This window comes from Choloepus didactylus, chromosome 17, assembly GCF_015220235.1.
Source record: "Choloepus didactylus isolate mChoDid1 chromosome 17, mChoDid1.pri, whole genome shotgun sequence".
NCBI lineage: Eukaryota > Metazoa > Chordata > Mammalia > Pilosa > Megalonychidae > Choloepus > Choloepus didactylus.
Window position 1 is genome coordinate 49,502,137 of NC_051323.1, and position 18,017 is coordinate 49,520,153.

Consider the following 18,017-nt stretch of genomic DNA (forward strand, 5'->3'; position numbering starts at 1 on the left):
GGGGGAGACTCTTAGGCACAATTATAAGCAGGTTTAGCCTCTCCTTTGCAGTAAAAAGCTTCATAGCGGCAAGCCCCAAGACAGAGAACTCAGCATATCAAGCCATCAGCCCCCAATGTTTGTGAGAACACAGCAACAATCCAGGTGAGGAAGTCCAACACCTTGCATCCTCCTGCAGCTCCTCAGGGAGGCCCCGAATATATATTTTTATTCTCTGCCCAAATTACTTTGGGATGTGTTGCTATTTCACTCTAACCTATACAGACCTACCATAGCTCACTTTCTATTCAAAGTTCCATGTAATTGTGGTGTTTGAACAAACTGACTGCAGAAGTTCTATTGTTTAGAAAATATAGTTCCTACACCAAATGAACATCTCTTCCCGTGGTCTCACATGGAAGTTGAAGTTTTAACACACAGTTAGTTTCGACCTTTACCCTTTGGCCCAATTTGCCCTAGTCTTAACCAGATCGGCTTCATTCATATCTCATATTGAAGCCTGGGCTCTTTTTCAGTTTTTTTTTTTTTTTAACAGTTGCTGTATGCATTAATACCGACATTCATATCTGTCGAGCTGTAGCTCTGAGTTTCAGGTGTAAACAGACATGTGGGTGAGATCTTTTGATTAGATTATTTCCATGGAGATGTGACCCCACCCATTCAACATGGGTCTTAATTAGTTTACTGGAGTCCTTAAGAGAGCTCATGGAGAAAGAGAAACAGAGAGTTCAGACCTGACACAGACCAAGATGCTTGGGGATGCAGACAGAAAGACATTTGGAGATGCTAAGCTACGAGATGACACCCAGAGTCTGCCCCAGTCTTTTGTTCTTTCATTTTCCATTCTGTCATCTTCCAGGTCACTGATTCATTGTTTAACTTCCTCTAGTCTTGTACTATGAGTATTCAGAATCTTTTTAATTTGGTCAACAGTTTCTTTAATTTCCGTAAGATCATCTATTTTTTTATTTACTCTTGCAATGTCTTCTTTATGCTCTTCTAGGGTCTTCTTGATGTCGTTTATAACCTGTGTCATGCTATTCTTCATGTCCTTTTTATCCTGTGCCATGGTCTCGTCGTTCATCTTCAGTTCTTTGATTAATTGCAACAGGTGCTGTGTCTCCTCTGATCTTCTGATTTGGGTGCTTGGGCTTGGGTTATACATATTGTCTGGTTTTTTCATATGCTTTAAAATTTTGTTTTTGGCCTCTTAGCATTTGCTTAACTTGATAGGGTTCTTTTAGGATTTGTAGACTGATTGAAATCCTTATCTCTAATTTGTCAGATCTACAGCTTCGTGGAGTACACTTTCTCCAACTAACCAGCAGGTGGCATCCATGAGCCACCTGTTCCCCTCAAGCCAGTTCTCCCCCACTTTGTCTTTGTGGTGAGTGGGGGAGTGAGTCTTGTGGGGTCCAATTGGTGTACCAAGCTTGCCTGTGTAGTTGGTGTTGCCCACCCTGTATATGGGGCGTGTGTCTGGGTGGTCGGGAGGGGGGGGTGGCTCTAACAATCAAATCTCCCTGGTGTTCCTGGAGTTTTAAAGCTGCTGCAATAGTCTAATCCTTCAGTTCAGTCCTGCCACAGTTTCTCTCTGCCACTGACCCACAAGTCCTTGGTATCGGCGTATGGCCCCTGAGACTTGCTAGTGGGTCCCTCTTCCAGGCTGTTCACCTCCAGGTCCTCTGTTGAGAGATGACTGTGCTATGTCACAGGTGAGTGCCATTCCCCCAGGGCGGTTCTGGGCTGCAGGGCTGTGTAGGGAGGCTCCCAGTCTGCTGAAAGGATGGCTGAATGGGACATGTTAATTCACACTGCTCTGCTTTCCCATCTCTGGGACAACCAGCTGAGGGTGCAGGGAAGGCTAATGTCTATGCCTGATTTTGTGGTGTATGTGTGTTATTGGAAGCAATTCCGTCACACTGGGTTGTCTGGGTCAGCTCTGGGCTATGGGGCTGGCAACGGGCAGGAGTGTTTCCTGTCCACCAGGATGATGGCTGTGAGAGGACGCCCCCCTTTTCTTGGGAAGCTGTGGTGTTTAGTGAATTTTCTCAGCCACTGGATTATTGCCTTTTGTCTCAGAGCTCTCTTAGTTCTGCTCTTCTCTTGACCTGCCCAAACTGCAAGTCATTGAGGCTTTCTGTATTGGGCTTCTTAGAGTAATTGTTTTAGAAAAAGAAAAAAAGATTAAAAAAAAAAAAGGGCCCTCCTCGCAGATCTAATGGGTTACTGAAATGCTAAGAGACAAAGCAATTAGGGCCATTAAGGAAAGGTCCAGGGGGCAGAGAGAGGGTTTTTCTTCCGGATCTGCATATAAGCCTCTGGGCCTGAGCTCTGCCCTTCCCCCTTTCTATGTTCACCAGAACTCCAAAAAGCCTCTGCTTTTATTATTGGGTTTTTCTTGCTGTTTTTGCTATCCCTATCTCCTCTGCCCCGGGCTGGCTGCTCCCGGATTCTCTGGTGTCTGGTCTCAGTCTATGGTGATTGGAGTTTGGATCAGTAGAATGAGTTTCCAATAAGGGCTGCCACTGCAGTTCTCCCTTCTCCTTCCCGGAGCTGACAGCCCCTCCTCCCACGGGACTGAGCCTGGCAGGGAGGGGCGTGGGTCCCCTGGCCACAAAAACTTACAGATTTCGCTCATCTCAGCAGTTCCACGTGTTCATGAGTGTTGTATGAAGTATGCCCAAAGTCAGATTGCTCTGCAGTGTCCAGTCCATGCAGTTCTGGCTTTCTACCTACTGCCCTGGAGGAGTAACTAAAACATACACCTCACCACTCAGCCATCTTGCTCCGCCTCCCTCCTCTACTTTTGTATGTTTGAAAATTTGTCATAAAAAGTGTAAACAGAGTCTATAATGAAAAAAAAATGTTTAATGGAAACTAAGGCTTACAAAGATTTCGTGCCGCACACCCAGGACTCCAATCTTTAAATCCTTCCAATACGCTACACTTTCTCCATTAATCCTTCCTTAATGCCTCTGCATAAAACATGAACTATTCAGGCAAATTTATTCTGAGTTCTCCCCACCTGAAGTTTTAGTCAATACCAACCAAAATGCAGTGAAATAGTTGAAAACAGAAGAATATACACAGAAGAAGTCCACCCAAAGACATGACTTATAAAGTCTGAGGAGGTAAGAAACAAATCAACCGAGGTTTATTAGACACACATTATGTATGAGGCATTCCTTACATCATTTAATCTTCACACCTCAAAAATGAAGGTAATTTTTAGAATCCCCATTTTACAGATGAAGAAAATGAAGATCAGCAAGAAGAAATTTTCCCTAGTTAAGAAATAAATGGCAGATCAGAATCTGAACCCAGGTCTTTCCCTAAAAATGCAGAGTGCCACTAAATCATCTGGTTTTGAAAAAACAATATTGAAAAAACTGATTTTCTACATATAAAAGCATAAAATAACACCAAGATACTTAATTGAGACCTTAAATGAAAAATTGACAGCCCCCTTCAAAATCCTTATATCTCACTACCTTCACAGCAACAATCTTAGAAGCTAGATTGGAAGATAAAGTAAAACAAAATTACATGAATATAAATGAGACATTTTACATCTTTTAAGCTTATGCTGTAAAGGGTGAATAAAATCCAAACATTTTGAGTAAAAGCTTTAATTGGCAATATCAAAAATAACTGGTTAGTATGTCATATTCAAAGACAATATTTTGGTCTCATATATGAGGGGCAAATATGAATGCCCTAAATTTTTCAATATATAATTTGTAATTATAAAACAACATTCTGTAACATAACAAAAACTTCTATAGAAAAATGGAAAACTGAAAACACTACGAAGTAGAGCAGGAAATCCAGTGGAAGTCTAATTTATGGAAAAATAGATTTGCCTGGTTAAACTGGTGATACAATGGAGAACTGACACTCAAGCACGCTCAGAACAGACTTTTGCAAATTTCCAACTCTCCCCATTACCAAAACACTTCAAAAGGTTCAAGAACCCTGAAATCATAATAGTACAAAGTACCAAATTTTCTGAAAAACGTAAGTACATATACAGTCTTGAAATTCACTTTCAAAATAAAAGTACTTATAACCCTATCTTAGACCATATACAAAAATTAACTCACACAAGGTCCTGAAGATGCTTCTCTATGTTTCTTCATAGGAGTTTTATAGTTTTGGCTCTTATATTTAGGTCTTTGATCGATTTTGAGTTGATGTTTTATATGCTGAGTGTGCCAGTTTGAATGTATTGTGCCCCTCAAACGCCATTATCTTTGATGTAGTCTTGTGGGGCAGATGTTTTGGTGCTGATTAGATTTGCTTGGAATGTGCCCCATCCAGCTGTGGGTGATGACTCTGATGAGATATTCCCATGGAGGTGTGGCCCCACCCATTTAGGGTGGGCCTTGATCAGTGGAGCCATATAAATGAGCTGACTCAAAGAAAAGGAACTCAGTGCAGCTGTGAGTGACATTTTGAAGAGGAGCAACCTTGCTAGAGAGGAACGTCCTGAGAGAAAGCCATTCTGAAACCAGAACTTTGGAGCAGACGCCAGCCACATGCCTTCCCAGGTAACAGAGGTTTTCTGGACGCCACTGGCCATCCTCCAGTGAAGGTACCCGATTACTGATGTGTTACCTTGGACACTTTATGGCCTTAAGACTGTAACTGTGTAGCCAAATAAACCCCCTTTTTATAAAAGCCAATCCATCTCTGGTGTTTTGCATTCCGCAGCATTAGCAAACTAGAACACTGAGATAGGGATCCACCTCCACTCTCCTGCATATGGACATCCAGTTTTTACAGCACCATTTGTGGAAGAGACTATTCTTCCCCTTTTGAGTGGACTAGGCATCCTTATCAAAAGTCAGTTAGCCATACACGTGAGGATTGATTTCTGAATTATGAATTCAATTCCATTGTTCAATATCCCTGTCCTTGTGCCGGTACCATGCCATTTTGATTACTGTGGCTTTGTAAGAATATTTGAAGAAGTAACGGCTGAAACCCCCAAATTTAACAAAAAGACATGAATATACACATCCAAGAAGCTCAATGAACTATGAAAAGGATAAACAACAAAAGACACACACTGAAATGCATTATAATTTAACTGTCACATGCAAAGACAGAGAATCCAAAAAGGAATGAGAGAAGCAATGAGCCACATATAAGGGAGTTTCTATAAGATTAAGCAATATTTTCTCATCAGAAAATATGGGGGCAAGAAAGCAGTGGAACAACAACATATTCACAGTGCTGACAGCAAAAAATTGCCAACCAACAATGTGATATCCTGCAAAACTATCTTTTCAAAGCAAAGAAGAAATTAAGATTATTTCCATAAAAAAAAAAAAGCTGAGGGATTTTGTCACCACAGATCTGCCCTACAAGAAAGGATAAAGGGCATTCTTCAGGTTGAAAAATGACCCCAGATGGTAGACAGAAACCAAACGAAGAAAGAAATAAAAGATCTCCAGTAAAGGTAACTGTATGAGTAAATATAAATGCCAGTACTATTTCACACTTGGTTTCTAACTCCATTTTGTACTTCTTAGAGGATCTAAAACGCAAATACACAGACAAATCTATGGTTTGGGAATCATAATGTATAAATATATAATTTGTGACAAGAACATAAAGGTGAGGGGATGGAGGAGCAAAAAGAACATGGTTTGTACATGCTATTGAGGTTAGGATGGTATCAAGTTTATATACTTGGGATGTTAAATTAAATCTCAGTAACCATCAACAAAATATCCAAAGAATATCCACAGAAAAGAATGAGAAGAAATTCTATAGGGTCAAAAAGAGATCAACAAAATACAAAAATAGGCAATAGCTGAAGAATTAAGTAACGAAAAGGTGTAAGATTTACAAAACCAAACAGAGAAATAGCAGAATAAGTCCAGCATTATCAATAGTTATTTTAAATGTAAATGGGTTAAACTCTCCAATCAAAAAGCAGACTGGGAGAAGGGATTGAAAAAAAAAAGTTAAGACCCAACTGTACCGTTTTCAAGAGACTCACCTCAAATTAAAAGACACAACTAGGCTGAGAGTGAAATGATGGGGAAAAAATGCCATGCAAATGGTAACCAAAAGAGAATAGGGTGGCTACATTGATATTAGACAAAACAGGCTTTAAGTCAAAAACTGTGAAAAGAGAAAAACGGTCAATTCATCAAGACATAACATTTATAAATATATATGCACATAACAGCAGACCCCAAATATATGAAGCAAACAATGACAGATCTGAGGGAGAAACAGATGGTTCCACATTAATAGTAGGAAATGCCACATACCACATTCAATAATGAATACAAATTCTAGATAGAAGATCATTAAAGAAATAGAGGACCAGAACAATACTATAAACCAAATAGACCCAACAAACATATATACAACACTTCATCCAACAAACAGGAGAACATCAGAATACACATTCTTCTCAAGAGCACATGGGTCATTCTCTAAGACAGATGACGTTAGGTCACAAAGTCTCAATAAATTTTAAAAGATTGAAATAATACCAACTATCTTCTCTGAACACAATGGAATGAAGCAAGAAATCAATAATAGAGAGAGAATAGGAAAATTCATGTATTTGTGGAAATTAAACAATACACTCGTAAATCACCAACGAGAAAAAAGAAATCATAAGGGAAAGCAGGAAATATCTTGAGATAAAATAATAACTAAAACATATCATACCAAAACGGATGGGATACAGAAAATGTAGCTCAGGGTAAATTTATAAGTAAATCTTCACACCTGGACAAACTAGAGAAAGAATAGCAACTAAAACAAAAGTAGACAGAAGGAATGAAATAATGAAGATTAGAGCAGAGATAGATGAAATAGATAAAAAAAAAAACACAACAAAATAGAGAAGCAATAAAACTAATAATTGCTCTTTGAAACAATCAATCAAATTAACAAACCTTCAGCTAGACTGACAAAGTAAAAAGAGAAAGAATGCAAATTATAATATAAGAATGCATTATAAGATACTACAAACAACTGTACACCAACAAATTAAATAAATAACCCAGGTGTGCCTGTTTGGATACATTATGCCCCCCAAAAAGCTATACTCTTTAATGCAATCTTGTGGGGGCAGACTGATTAGTCTGTTCATTAGGGTAGAATCTCTGATTAAATTATTTTTATTGAGGTGTGGCCCCTGCCCACTCAGGGTGGATCTTGATTAGCTCACTGAAGTATTTAAGAGAGAACCTAAGAGCTGACACAGACCCAGCCGCTTGCTGATGCTTGGAGATGCTTGGACATGCATGCAAAAGGACTTTTGGAGATGCTAAGCTAAGAGATGAAGACCAGGGTTTGCCCTGGAGAAGCTAAGAGATGAACCACAGATGCTGAGAAATGCCCTGGGAGAAAGAAGCAAGAACACACAGTAGCTTGAGAGAGGAGTTAAAACAATGGCCCAGAGACATTTTGGAGAAAGCCATTTTGAAACACAACCCGGGAGCAAAGGACAAGCAAACACCAGCCTCATGCATTCCCAGCTAACAAAGGTGTTCCAGACACCATCGGCCATTCTTCAGTGTAGGTAACCTCTTGTTGATGCCTTAGTTTGGACACTTCAATGGCCACAGAACTGTACATGTGTAGCCAAATAAACCCCCTTTATAAAAGCCAATCCATTTCTGATATTTTGCATACGGCAGCATTAGCAAACGGGAACACTAGATGAAACGGACAAATTCCTAGAAACACACAAATTACCTAAACTAACCCAAGAAGAAATAGATCTCAAAAGAACAATAACAAGTAAAGAGATTAAATCAATAATCCCACACCATCTAACAAAAAAAGTCCAGAACCAGATGGCTTCACTGGTGAATTTTACTCAACTTTCAAAGAATTAACATAATCATTTGCAAATTCTTTCAAAAATCTGAAGAGGAAGGAAGTCTTCCTAACTCATTCTGAGGCCAGCATTGCCCTAATATCAAAGCCAGATAAAGATATCACACAAGAGAAGATCATTACAGACCAATATCCCTTATGAGTACAGTTGCAAAAATCCCCAACAAAATTCTAGCAAACTGAATCCAAAAGTACATTAAAAGGATTGCACACATTTCACTGAAGAAAATATACAAATGACTCAAATCACATGAAAAGATGCTCAACATCATTTGCCATTAGGGAAATGCAAACCAAAACCACAATGAGACACCATTTCACACCAATCCCAATGGCTTTTAATAAAACAGAAAGTGCCATCAGGGATGCAGAAAAATAGGAACCCTACTGTACACTCTTGGTGGGAACTTAACATGGTGCAGTTGCTGTGGAAAATGGTTTGGCCGTTCTTCAGAAAGTTAAACAGAGCTACCAATGGTCCCAGCAATCCCACTTCACGTCATATACCCAAAGGAACTGAAAACAGAGACGCCATCAGATAAATTAATGTTCATAGCAGCATTATTCACAACAGCTAAAACATGGAAGCAACCCAAATGTCCATCAACAGATGAATGGACAAACAAAATGTGTTATATACATACAAGTCAGCCATAAAAAGGGATGAAGTTCTAAAACATACTACAACCTGATGAACCTTGAAGACATCATGTTGAATGAAATAAGCAAGACCCAAAAGGACAGATATTGCATAATTCCACTTAAATGAAATATATAGAAATATGCAAATATAGAAAGTAGATTAGAATTTACCAGGGCCAGGAAGGAGGGGGAATGGGGAGTTAACACATAGTAGGTGCAGGGTTCCTGTTTGGAGTGATGGAAAAATTTCAGTAATGCATAGTGGTAAGTGAATTGTATGCTTGGGAGTAACTGACATGGGAAATTATATGTTGTATATATGTTATCACAGTTTAAAAACAAAACAAAACACAGAGACTAAAGAGACAATGACAATTAAGTTCAATACACGATCCTGGAATGGATCTAATAATGGAGGAGAAAATGCTCAAAAGGGCATTATTGGGACAATTGAAAAAAAAACAGAACATAGACTGTACACTTAATATCAATATTACATTTCTTGAACTTACTAACTGTATTCAATGAAGTTACATACGTCAAGACCACTGTTCTTAGGAAATGTAATGAAGTGTAAGTGCTCAAGGACCATGATTTATTCAACCTACTCTTGAATGTTTAGAACATAGATATGGTTAGCATGATATAACCAATGTGGCAAAATGCTTAAAGGCAAATCTATAAATCTGGTATCTGGGAAGGGGGTATATTAGAGTTCTCTCTAACAGTTCTGTATTATTTTTGCAACTACGTTCTCTAAGTGTGAAATTATTTCAAAGTAGTAAATTTTTAAAAACATGGGCAAAAGACTTAAATAGGCATTTCTTCAAGGAACATCTACAAATGACCAGTAAGTACATGAAAAGATATTCAACATCATTAGCCATTAGATATGCCGATGAAAACTGCAATGAGATACCAGTTCACACTCACAATGAAGGTTATATTGGGGGGAAAAAAAGGGAAAAAGAAAAACAGCAAGTACTGGTAGATTATACAGAAGTATTTCTCCTCACATCACAGAATATTTTTAAAGATGTAAACATTTTTTTATATTCAAGAAAAAGACAATTAACTTACTAGCATGTTTGTCCGCAAGCATTATAAGCGTGTTGGAAATATCTCGTCTTCTATAAAAGCACACTACTTTTGCTTCCACGTTGCCACTTGCAGTCTAAGAAATTAAAAAAATAAGTGTCAACTGTCCTGAATATGAGAGTCAAACAGTTTATAACACAAAATTATATACAGTTCAATTATAAGATCTCTCTCATTTACAATGTACCAACCACAACTATAAGATAACCTGAGAACTAAAAATTTCAAATAAAGTTGATCAACATTTGTTCAGGTTCCAAGTGAACCAGAACATCAAACATAAAATAATTCATTGGCATCAATTAAACTTAAGTGATTAAGACCACTTTAATAAATAAATTCAGCCATAGTTAACTCTGATTAACCTTAAGACAATTTTAAAAGCCACACTACAACTTATTTAAGACATTTAATCACATCTCCTCCAAATCCATTCCCAGAAGCACAGGGTAAGTATACAACCACCCAGCCCTCTCAAACACCCCCATGTTCTACTGATGGTGAAACGCTGTGAGTACAAAGCAACCATTATGCAGAATGAACTAGAAGACTTGGAAAAGCACTTTCCAGTCCAAGGGAGTCTATGGATTCATAAGAGTCAATATTCTAAGTAGTATTTAGTTCACCTTCACATATGAAAGTATTAGTTATGAACAAGAGGCTCTTATTTCTTCTTGATGACAATCTAGAATACAATCAATATTCAGTTAGGTTGTAATTTACTGCAGCTGGGGCCCACACTCCTACTCTCCTATATTCTATGAATTCTGAGAGCTTTAAGGAAGGTCAATCATTCATTACAAAATTATTTGCAAAAAACATACAGATTACAATAAAATGCTACTGTGATTTCCACTTTCTAACAAATTTGAGAACAAAATTTTAGAATTTCTCTGAGCTTACAGATATATTCAGATAGAAATGAGTACATATATATTTACACATATGCATATATTTACATCTGCTATAATGAACTTGTCAATTTTATGAAGTACAGCAGCAGTATTTTACGGAAATAGTCCTGCAGAAATACTGCCCCTTAAAACTGAAATCATATTAAATCCTAACCAAAATGCTTCCATCTTTCATAATATTGTGATCAAATACATCCTCCAGAAGTAATGATCCAGAAATCTGCTAAATGAATAGGCCAATATTTCCATGTAAGTAACAGCTAACAATAGCTTCAACTATAAGCTCTTTATCATTTTTCTCTGAGACAAAATCATGTTAAAAATCCAGAGCACAAGTTTTAAGGCATATTTTTTCTTCCTCTCCAGTGAGGTCCTCCAATAAGGAAGCTCTACAAAGCTAATTATTTTTCTGTTTGTTTAAACCTCTTGATGGTAGGGTATAGTTCAAAATAAATATTCTCTTTTGGATGATGCACACACTTGGCTATGGGTAGTTTACAACTATAATATTCTTCTTCTTTCCCTCTATGATACACACACAACACCTCAAACATTACTCTAAAACACAACTACTCAAATCATCACAGCCCGTGGTCCAGTGCCAGTACACCACTGTTACTGGTATGTAATGAAATAAGTACAAAGACTGAGAGCAATTGTTTTATAGCAATTAACAGAAATAATTTTGTATCTATTGACTCTAGTAATAAAAAATTGGAACTTGTATTTTTATAAGCCTTTTTTTAACTTTACATCCTTTTTTGCATGTGCATTTTTTTTTTTTTTTTTTTACAAAAGTAGCAGTCCAAGACAGATTGAAAATTTTTTAAAATCCTTCACCACAAATCCTTCACCTGCTCTAAAAACCTAGGTTAAACAGCTGGTACATAAAAAGATCTGGGTATTCTTTCAACTCCCAAATTTCTTTTGATGCCTTACTGTGTGCCAAGTACTCAGGATACATGAAGCCTGCCAGCATGGCTCTTCCACTCTAGCAAGGATGCCTTGTGTACACATCATCACCTCTCCAATCCTCCTAAGCCCACTTGTAATCTTATCTCTCTCCTGATTAAAAACCTTTAAAGTTCCCCACAACTACACGATAAAAGTAAAACTAGCAATCCTGACTTTTTACAATATTTCCAGCCTTATTGCCCTTTTTTTTTTTTTTCACTTATTGAAACAGAAGGTATGACCTGTTCGGATAAGGGCAGAAAAAACTTCATGGAGGAGGAAAGGGGTGGAAGGTCCCAAGTAGGCCAGGAAGGAAGGAAAGGATTTCACAGGTGAAGCCTGGGGGACAGAGTATTGTAGGAAAAAGGTAGGGCATGAGCAAAGACCCACAGATGGGAAAAGCTTGGACATGTGTAAATAAACCATTATGTGCATCAACTTATTTACTATGTTCTTTTCTCCATTTAGGTTGCAGCCTCTTAAATCTCTATTGTGTCAAACACATTTACTAAAGAACAAATGGAAAGAGGGAATTTCCTTTCCTAATTTCTTACCTTATTCTCAACACAACTCAAATGTTTTTATCTCCCAATGTTTGTTTTGTTTAGAGAGTAAACATAAAAGTGAATTTCACAGCAAGTTGGAACGGTAATAATAAAATATAGAGAATATCCAGATACAGATAAATTAGACAAAACAGAACACCCCTCCTTCAAAAAACTAACCCAGTAGGAATAACCAATCAATAACAAATAAAATGCTAATTTATCCACAAGCATAACTTCCATATTTAAGGTTATGTTTTAAGAAAACCTCATTATTATGTGCACAAAAGTAAGCATCCCCAATCTTTAGACAAAAGAGCAATACTCAATCTAGACAGCCACTTAACAAAATTTACCAAAAAGTTGTTTTCTATTTTAACGTTTTACTCTTCCAATAGACTGTCTTCATTATATCTTAGTACAAACTAGGAGAGAGAAAAAGAGGAAGTGTAAGATAAGCAACGCTGAGCTGTGTTCATCAACAGTTATTTAGTTTTGAATCTAAAAGTTTCCAAAATGTTTAGGGGAAAAATTGAGACCCTCCCCCCACCCACCCCGCCAAGAAACAGCACTTGTGTTGCTTCCAAATAGGACTTTTTTTTTTTTATTCAACAGGGGACCATCTTATACAAGTAAATTTTCTATAGAAATGGTGATTGACAACTTATCCTAGCAATTTTGTTTAAAAACGCATTCTATTTAGAGGATAGTTAACAAAATGGGTTAATGTCCCTTCTACCTCTGGTTTATCAATTAGAAAATATCGAGTGTTCTTAAATTCATCATCTGGATTTCCCAAGCATGTTAATTTCCCCACTTTGCCAACATCACCTCCCTTCTTTTCAGAGCCTCAATCTTGCATGCTCTCCTCCCAGGGCTGCATCTCTCTCTTCCCTTCCTTTAGGTCTCAACATCCATGCCCTTGAGGATCCTTCCTACTCTACCTGTACTAACTGACCTCCTGTTATTCTCTGGGTCTAATCTCTTGCTTATATCCTTCTTATGAGTTAACACAACTCATGTTTTCTATGTCTGTTAACTTCTTTTTTCATGCATCTCCCTCATGAATTTACACCCCATCCAGACAGAGAGCATGTCATGTCCAGCAAGCTCAATGTTGAATCCCTAGGATGAGCACAAGCCTGGTACATACCAAGTGCTCAATAAACATCCATTTAATGAATCATTTAAAATGAGACATCTGTTTCACATCCCTTCATAAGTAAAGGCCCTTATAAATATTTAGTATTTAGCAAGTCAGTCTCAGTTCTTCTTTGCCAATACTCCATTCGTCCAAACTACCATTCTCTGAAATCACAGAGGATCCCATCTCTCACCGTTCACTTATCCCAGGCCCTCAAGGGACCATGATTATTAATGACTCTGCTGAAAGCAGGTAGGCCAGGAAAGGGATGAAGACAGGGGAGCAGAGGGGCACGTCTGAAGTGAATGACAAGATAAAGAAAAAGGAGTGTGAAATGATCAGGTTCAAGCTAGACGTGCAACCCAGTCATTTAACCATGTGGGCCTCTGGACAACAGTCCATGATTTAGCTATCATAAAGGTTTAAGGTTATTGTGAGGCTCAAAAGAGGTAATAAATGAGATTCCCCAGATAACATGCTTTCATAGCACCATGCGCTGATGCTTCTGAACTTAGCACAGATGTGATTTTACTTTTATTTGTTGCTACCCTCTGCCTTGTTCATTGTGTGCCAGAGACAGTGGGCCCTTGGCTCTTTCTTACAGCCAAGGGATTATTTGGCTGATGTCTGTCTACCCTACTGGACCCATTTTGTTCACCTTTGCACATGACAGGTCCTCAAGATATACTTGTGAAATAAATGAATCAAAATACTTTGTACACAGGTAAGGTATTTTCAAGTATCAACATCAGACATTTGAGAAATTCATTAATCCAACAAATATATACCAAATGCCTACCAGCCAGCCACTTTCTTAGGATATACTAGTGAGCAAAAGAGAAAGGATCACTACACAGAGAGCTTACATTCTAAGTGTGGGCAGAGAGACAATGAAAACAAACACAATAAATAAGTGTATTTGAAGGTGGTATCAAAACAAGAACAAAGCACAGGGGACTGGTAACAATTAATGGTCCTAAAAGTGGGTGCTGTGAGAAAGAGCCAAGGGCCCACTGTCTCTGGCACACAATGAACAAGGCAGAGGGTAGCAACAGTGGAGGTGAGAGGAACAGGCACAGCCAGAAAGTATAGCGTCTCATAGGCCAACATTTCCATTTGAATCATAGAGAAATTCCTAAATAAACTAATACAGTAGACACGTTAGTGTTGTCTTATTCCTTACATCAGTAACATAAAAGAGAAGTAGATCAAAATTATACCCCAACAGTTCCCACACACAAACTGATCTAAACCTGAGGTCTTTCTGCTCATTTAGGGGTGGTGTGAATTTTTAAAATCCAAAGCACTCTGGGGGTATTCCCAGAAGCAAACCAGTATTTCAAAGCTCTGTAAGTCACGAATGACCTAGGCCAGGCCTGGCTTCCTGGGACCAACTCTCAGTTGTTATTTTTGAGGGAAGATATTAGGTAGACAGTCCTGAAAATTTTACACTATGAATCTCATAAGCCACACAAATAACCCGTAAAGTGGTCTGGAGGAAACCTGAGCATCACGAGAAATCTATGGTCCGTGTAGTTTATGACTGATTTTGAATGTCTCCGTTATAAAAGCTCATTTACTACAGTCACGATGCTTCTGATGTCCTGGACATCTACAATCAGAGACACCTACATTTTAATCTCAATGTAAAAGTTTTATTTTACTGGGGCCTAAGGTAAAAAGCTACTTTACATTATATCAAAACTCTAATCGTATTAGTTAGCCTAGTCCAGAATTTTACAAACTCCCTTCATTACAATATTGTTTCTTAGCTTCCTCCTAAAGTTGGAAGGGGAAAAAAATAATTCACACAAAAAAGGGAGAAATACAACTTATTCCTGTAAATATAAAAAGGAACAACCTGAGTTACAGGGTGACCTGTTCTGAGTAATTTAAAGAAACCCAGATTTTAAATACATATATTTAAATATATATTATATATATATATATATCTCCAATAGCAATATTTAATATCAGAGGAAAATGGATCGTTATAAAAAGAAAATACTCTTAATTGTGCATAGCTCTCAATTCTGAAACCTGTACTTTCAAGAAGTGTGGAACTGAAAGTAAAATCAAGTCCTGTGCCCTTTAGCCAATTACCCTTCAATGAAAAACATGTATTTTTTGAGTATTAGTATAAAGAACACTCAATATATATACCTTGTTGAGTTCTTCTATCCTTCTGATTAGGTATGGGTTGCTGGAGGAATTCTCAAAGTAGACGTAATCTGTAATTAAAGGAAGAATTTAATCTTTCCAAGAGAAAGTTCACATTTGTCAATCTTTGACCTCCTTTAGCAGGCAATTCACATTCAAAATTAGGCACCTAATTCTTCCACTGGTAAAAGCAAACTTAGTAAAGAAACCCTAATACATTCTCTCTCATGTGCCTACTAATCACAGGTCCTTATTTTCCTGGAATTTTCAATTCAATTACTGTTTTTATCAAGTTTTTCTAGACTTTTGTCCTGCACATGTCATTTTTTTAATAACTAAGAAAGAGACATCTCTCACACTCATCACTGTCAGGGCTCATTAAACATGAGTCTGCCAATCCTATAGCTGCTTCCACATCTTTTCCCTCCAACCCAATATGCCCTGAAACATGCGTCTCACATAAAACTGATGACCTAAGGCAAATTCAGAGTCATGAAAGGTTTAGCAGCCCAGCCTATATTTCAATCACCAACTTTTAAAAAAATCAATCAGATGAGCACACTGACAGACTTTCCATAGCTCTCCCTGGGAAGACGGTAAAGAAAAGGTGGAATCACTTTCAGAGAGGCAGAGAGAGTTCTGGATATAACATCAGAATCATTTCTATTCTACCATATTTAATTCAGATCCACTTACGGTTTTGTTATTAAAAAAAAAAAAAACACTGCAAGCTTTCAACAAAAAGGATAAAATTTTTCAAGAGTGGTTTTTCCTCATTTAATAAGCTCACTAGAAACTTCCCACCGTGTGTTTATTTAAGAGGCTGGGGTGCATTGTCGTCTATCTCAGTGGCTTTATCCCATCTGTCTTCTCTCTTCTGCAGAGTGGCCTCATTTAGCCAAGCCATTCCCACCACCATCCGTCAGGAGGCCTGGCTAATGGAAGAGCAAGTCTCACACACAAACATGCCACTTATCTGAATTATTATTTTACCAGGAAAGAGGGAGGAGGGTGTTGTGAGTAGGGAGAAAGTTTGTTTGACCTTATTTCTCTCTTCTGCTGAAGGCTGAGAAGGAGGCAGACAGCAGACAAACGTCCAGGCAGAACTCAACTCCCCACCTCTGGCTGTGGTTCCCTGGCCCCACCAAGCCCCGTTCTTGGGGGGCTAGGCAAGAAATGAAGGGGGGAGTGAAGAAGGGACGGTGCAGGGCCCTGCCCCTACGGACAGGCCTGTCTAGCTGTGCCTCTGGCTGGGTCCCCTTAGCCCCTCAACCCCTATTCCCCCTGAAGGGGAGAAGCGTGGAGGGGTGGTCCCCCATCCTCCAGTCTCCACTGCCCAGAAGCCACGCAAGGAAGGAGCCACCCGGTTTGGGGGCTCCGTGGCCCCTACCCCCTTGTGGGTTTCATGAGGCTTGGGGGGGTGTTTCTGATCATTCATAGCCCCAAGTAGAGGCCTGGCCCTAAAAATCTGGGAGGAGGGTGGAGTGTTGGTGGGGCCCTAGCCCTTACAGGCCACAGGAGTGGGGGGGGGGTGAAGAGGTGGGTGGGGGTGGGGGTGGGGAGCCCCGGCCCCCTCTGCGGGCCCCGGCGCCCCCCACCCCGCCCCCTCCGCCCTTGGCCCGGGCGCCCAAGACTCCCGGTGATTAGGGTGAACTCGCCCGGACCCCCCACTCCCGGAGCCCGTTCCCAGACTGGCCGGGTCGGGCCGAGCCTTCCTACCTCCGACCCGGTACATGTTGGCCGCCATGTCCGCCCGCCCGCCCGCGGAGCCCGAGCCGAGCCCCGCCCGCCGCCGCCGCCGCTGCCTCTGCCTCAGCCTCGGTCGCCGCCGCCGCCTCGCCACGGGGGGGAGGGGAGGGAGGGAGCGAGGGGAGGGGGAAACGAAGGGGAGGGGACGCCGAGGGGTGGGGGCAGGTGCCCGCCCCCAGCGCCCGGCTAGCGACGCCGAGTGGGCAGGGCCGGGGGAAGCCCGGGGAAGCCAGAGAGCTGCGGGGCCAGCAGGGAAACGGGCGGGGGGCTGGGCTTGGTGGAAGTGGGGGTCCTAGCACCAGGGTCCTGGTGGAGGCTGAGGCTCGGACTCGCAAATGCGGATCCGGGATTGTTAGAGGATTGGGATGGGGGCAGGGGCCCCGTCTCTCCCACCCAGTTTACCCACCACCTGCCCACCCCGAGACAGGCCCCCCCTTCCCTGCTTCTGGCTTCTGGCCCTGGGGAGCCCCAGCATGTGTGTCCGGTTAGGAGTGTAACCTCATGCACGAGCTTCTATCTCAGTGCAAACACTTGGCTGCAAATAAGAGCACGAGGAGGGCGTCTTCCACGAGGTGGTGTAACGACCTGCGCGTTCCGGAGCCCGGCAGGCGCTGGGCCAGGAGGCTCCCAGGTGGTTCCAATTGACCAAATCAGCGATCAAGGTGGCGACTTTGCTAAAGAAACTGGCTTCCTTATAAGGCCACCCTAACTGCATTGGCAGGTTTATTAGCAGTCACCCCAAAACTAGACTGAACAGAACCCATTCCCCCTCACCTGGAGGCCTTGCCTTTATTGAGGCCCTATATACAGTGTGTCCCTCCTGGAAGGCAACCCTTAGAGGAAGGGGGTTTCCTGGGCCCTAGGTGAGCAGCCCTGTAGTTCAGCATCGCCTCTACCGTGCTGATGGACAGTAACTGGTTATGTGCCAACAGC

The 18,017-nt window shown here is 40.3% G+C and overlaps 1 protein-coding gene across 4 annotated transcripts in view; it reads right to left on the minus strand.

The window, feature by feature from the left end:
• MTA3 (metastasis associated 1 family member 3) overlaps positions 1–17,115 on the minus strand; it is a 192,351-nt gene extending 175,236 nt beyond the window's left edge. For 3 of the 4 annotated variants that reach the window (XR_005212454.1, XM_037807604.1, XM_037807603.1), the window contains exons 1-3: positions 17,055–17,115; positions 15,339–15,406; positions 9,601–9,694 (exon numbers count right to left, since the gene is read on the minus strand). Coding sequence is in view for 3 of the 4 variants with exons in the window: in XM_037807604.1 (XP_037663532.1) it covers positions 9,601–9,694; positions 15,339–15,406; positions 17,055–17,082 (190 nt within the window). In the remaining variant the exon portion in view is untranslated. Of the gene's footprint in view, positions 1–9,600; positions 9,695–15,338; positions 15,407–16,377; positions 16,501–17,054 lie in introns of those variants that run through there. The other variant, XM_037807605.1, reaches the window with a different exon arrangement.
• Between the last annotated feature and the right edge of the window lie 902 nt (positions 17,116–18,017).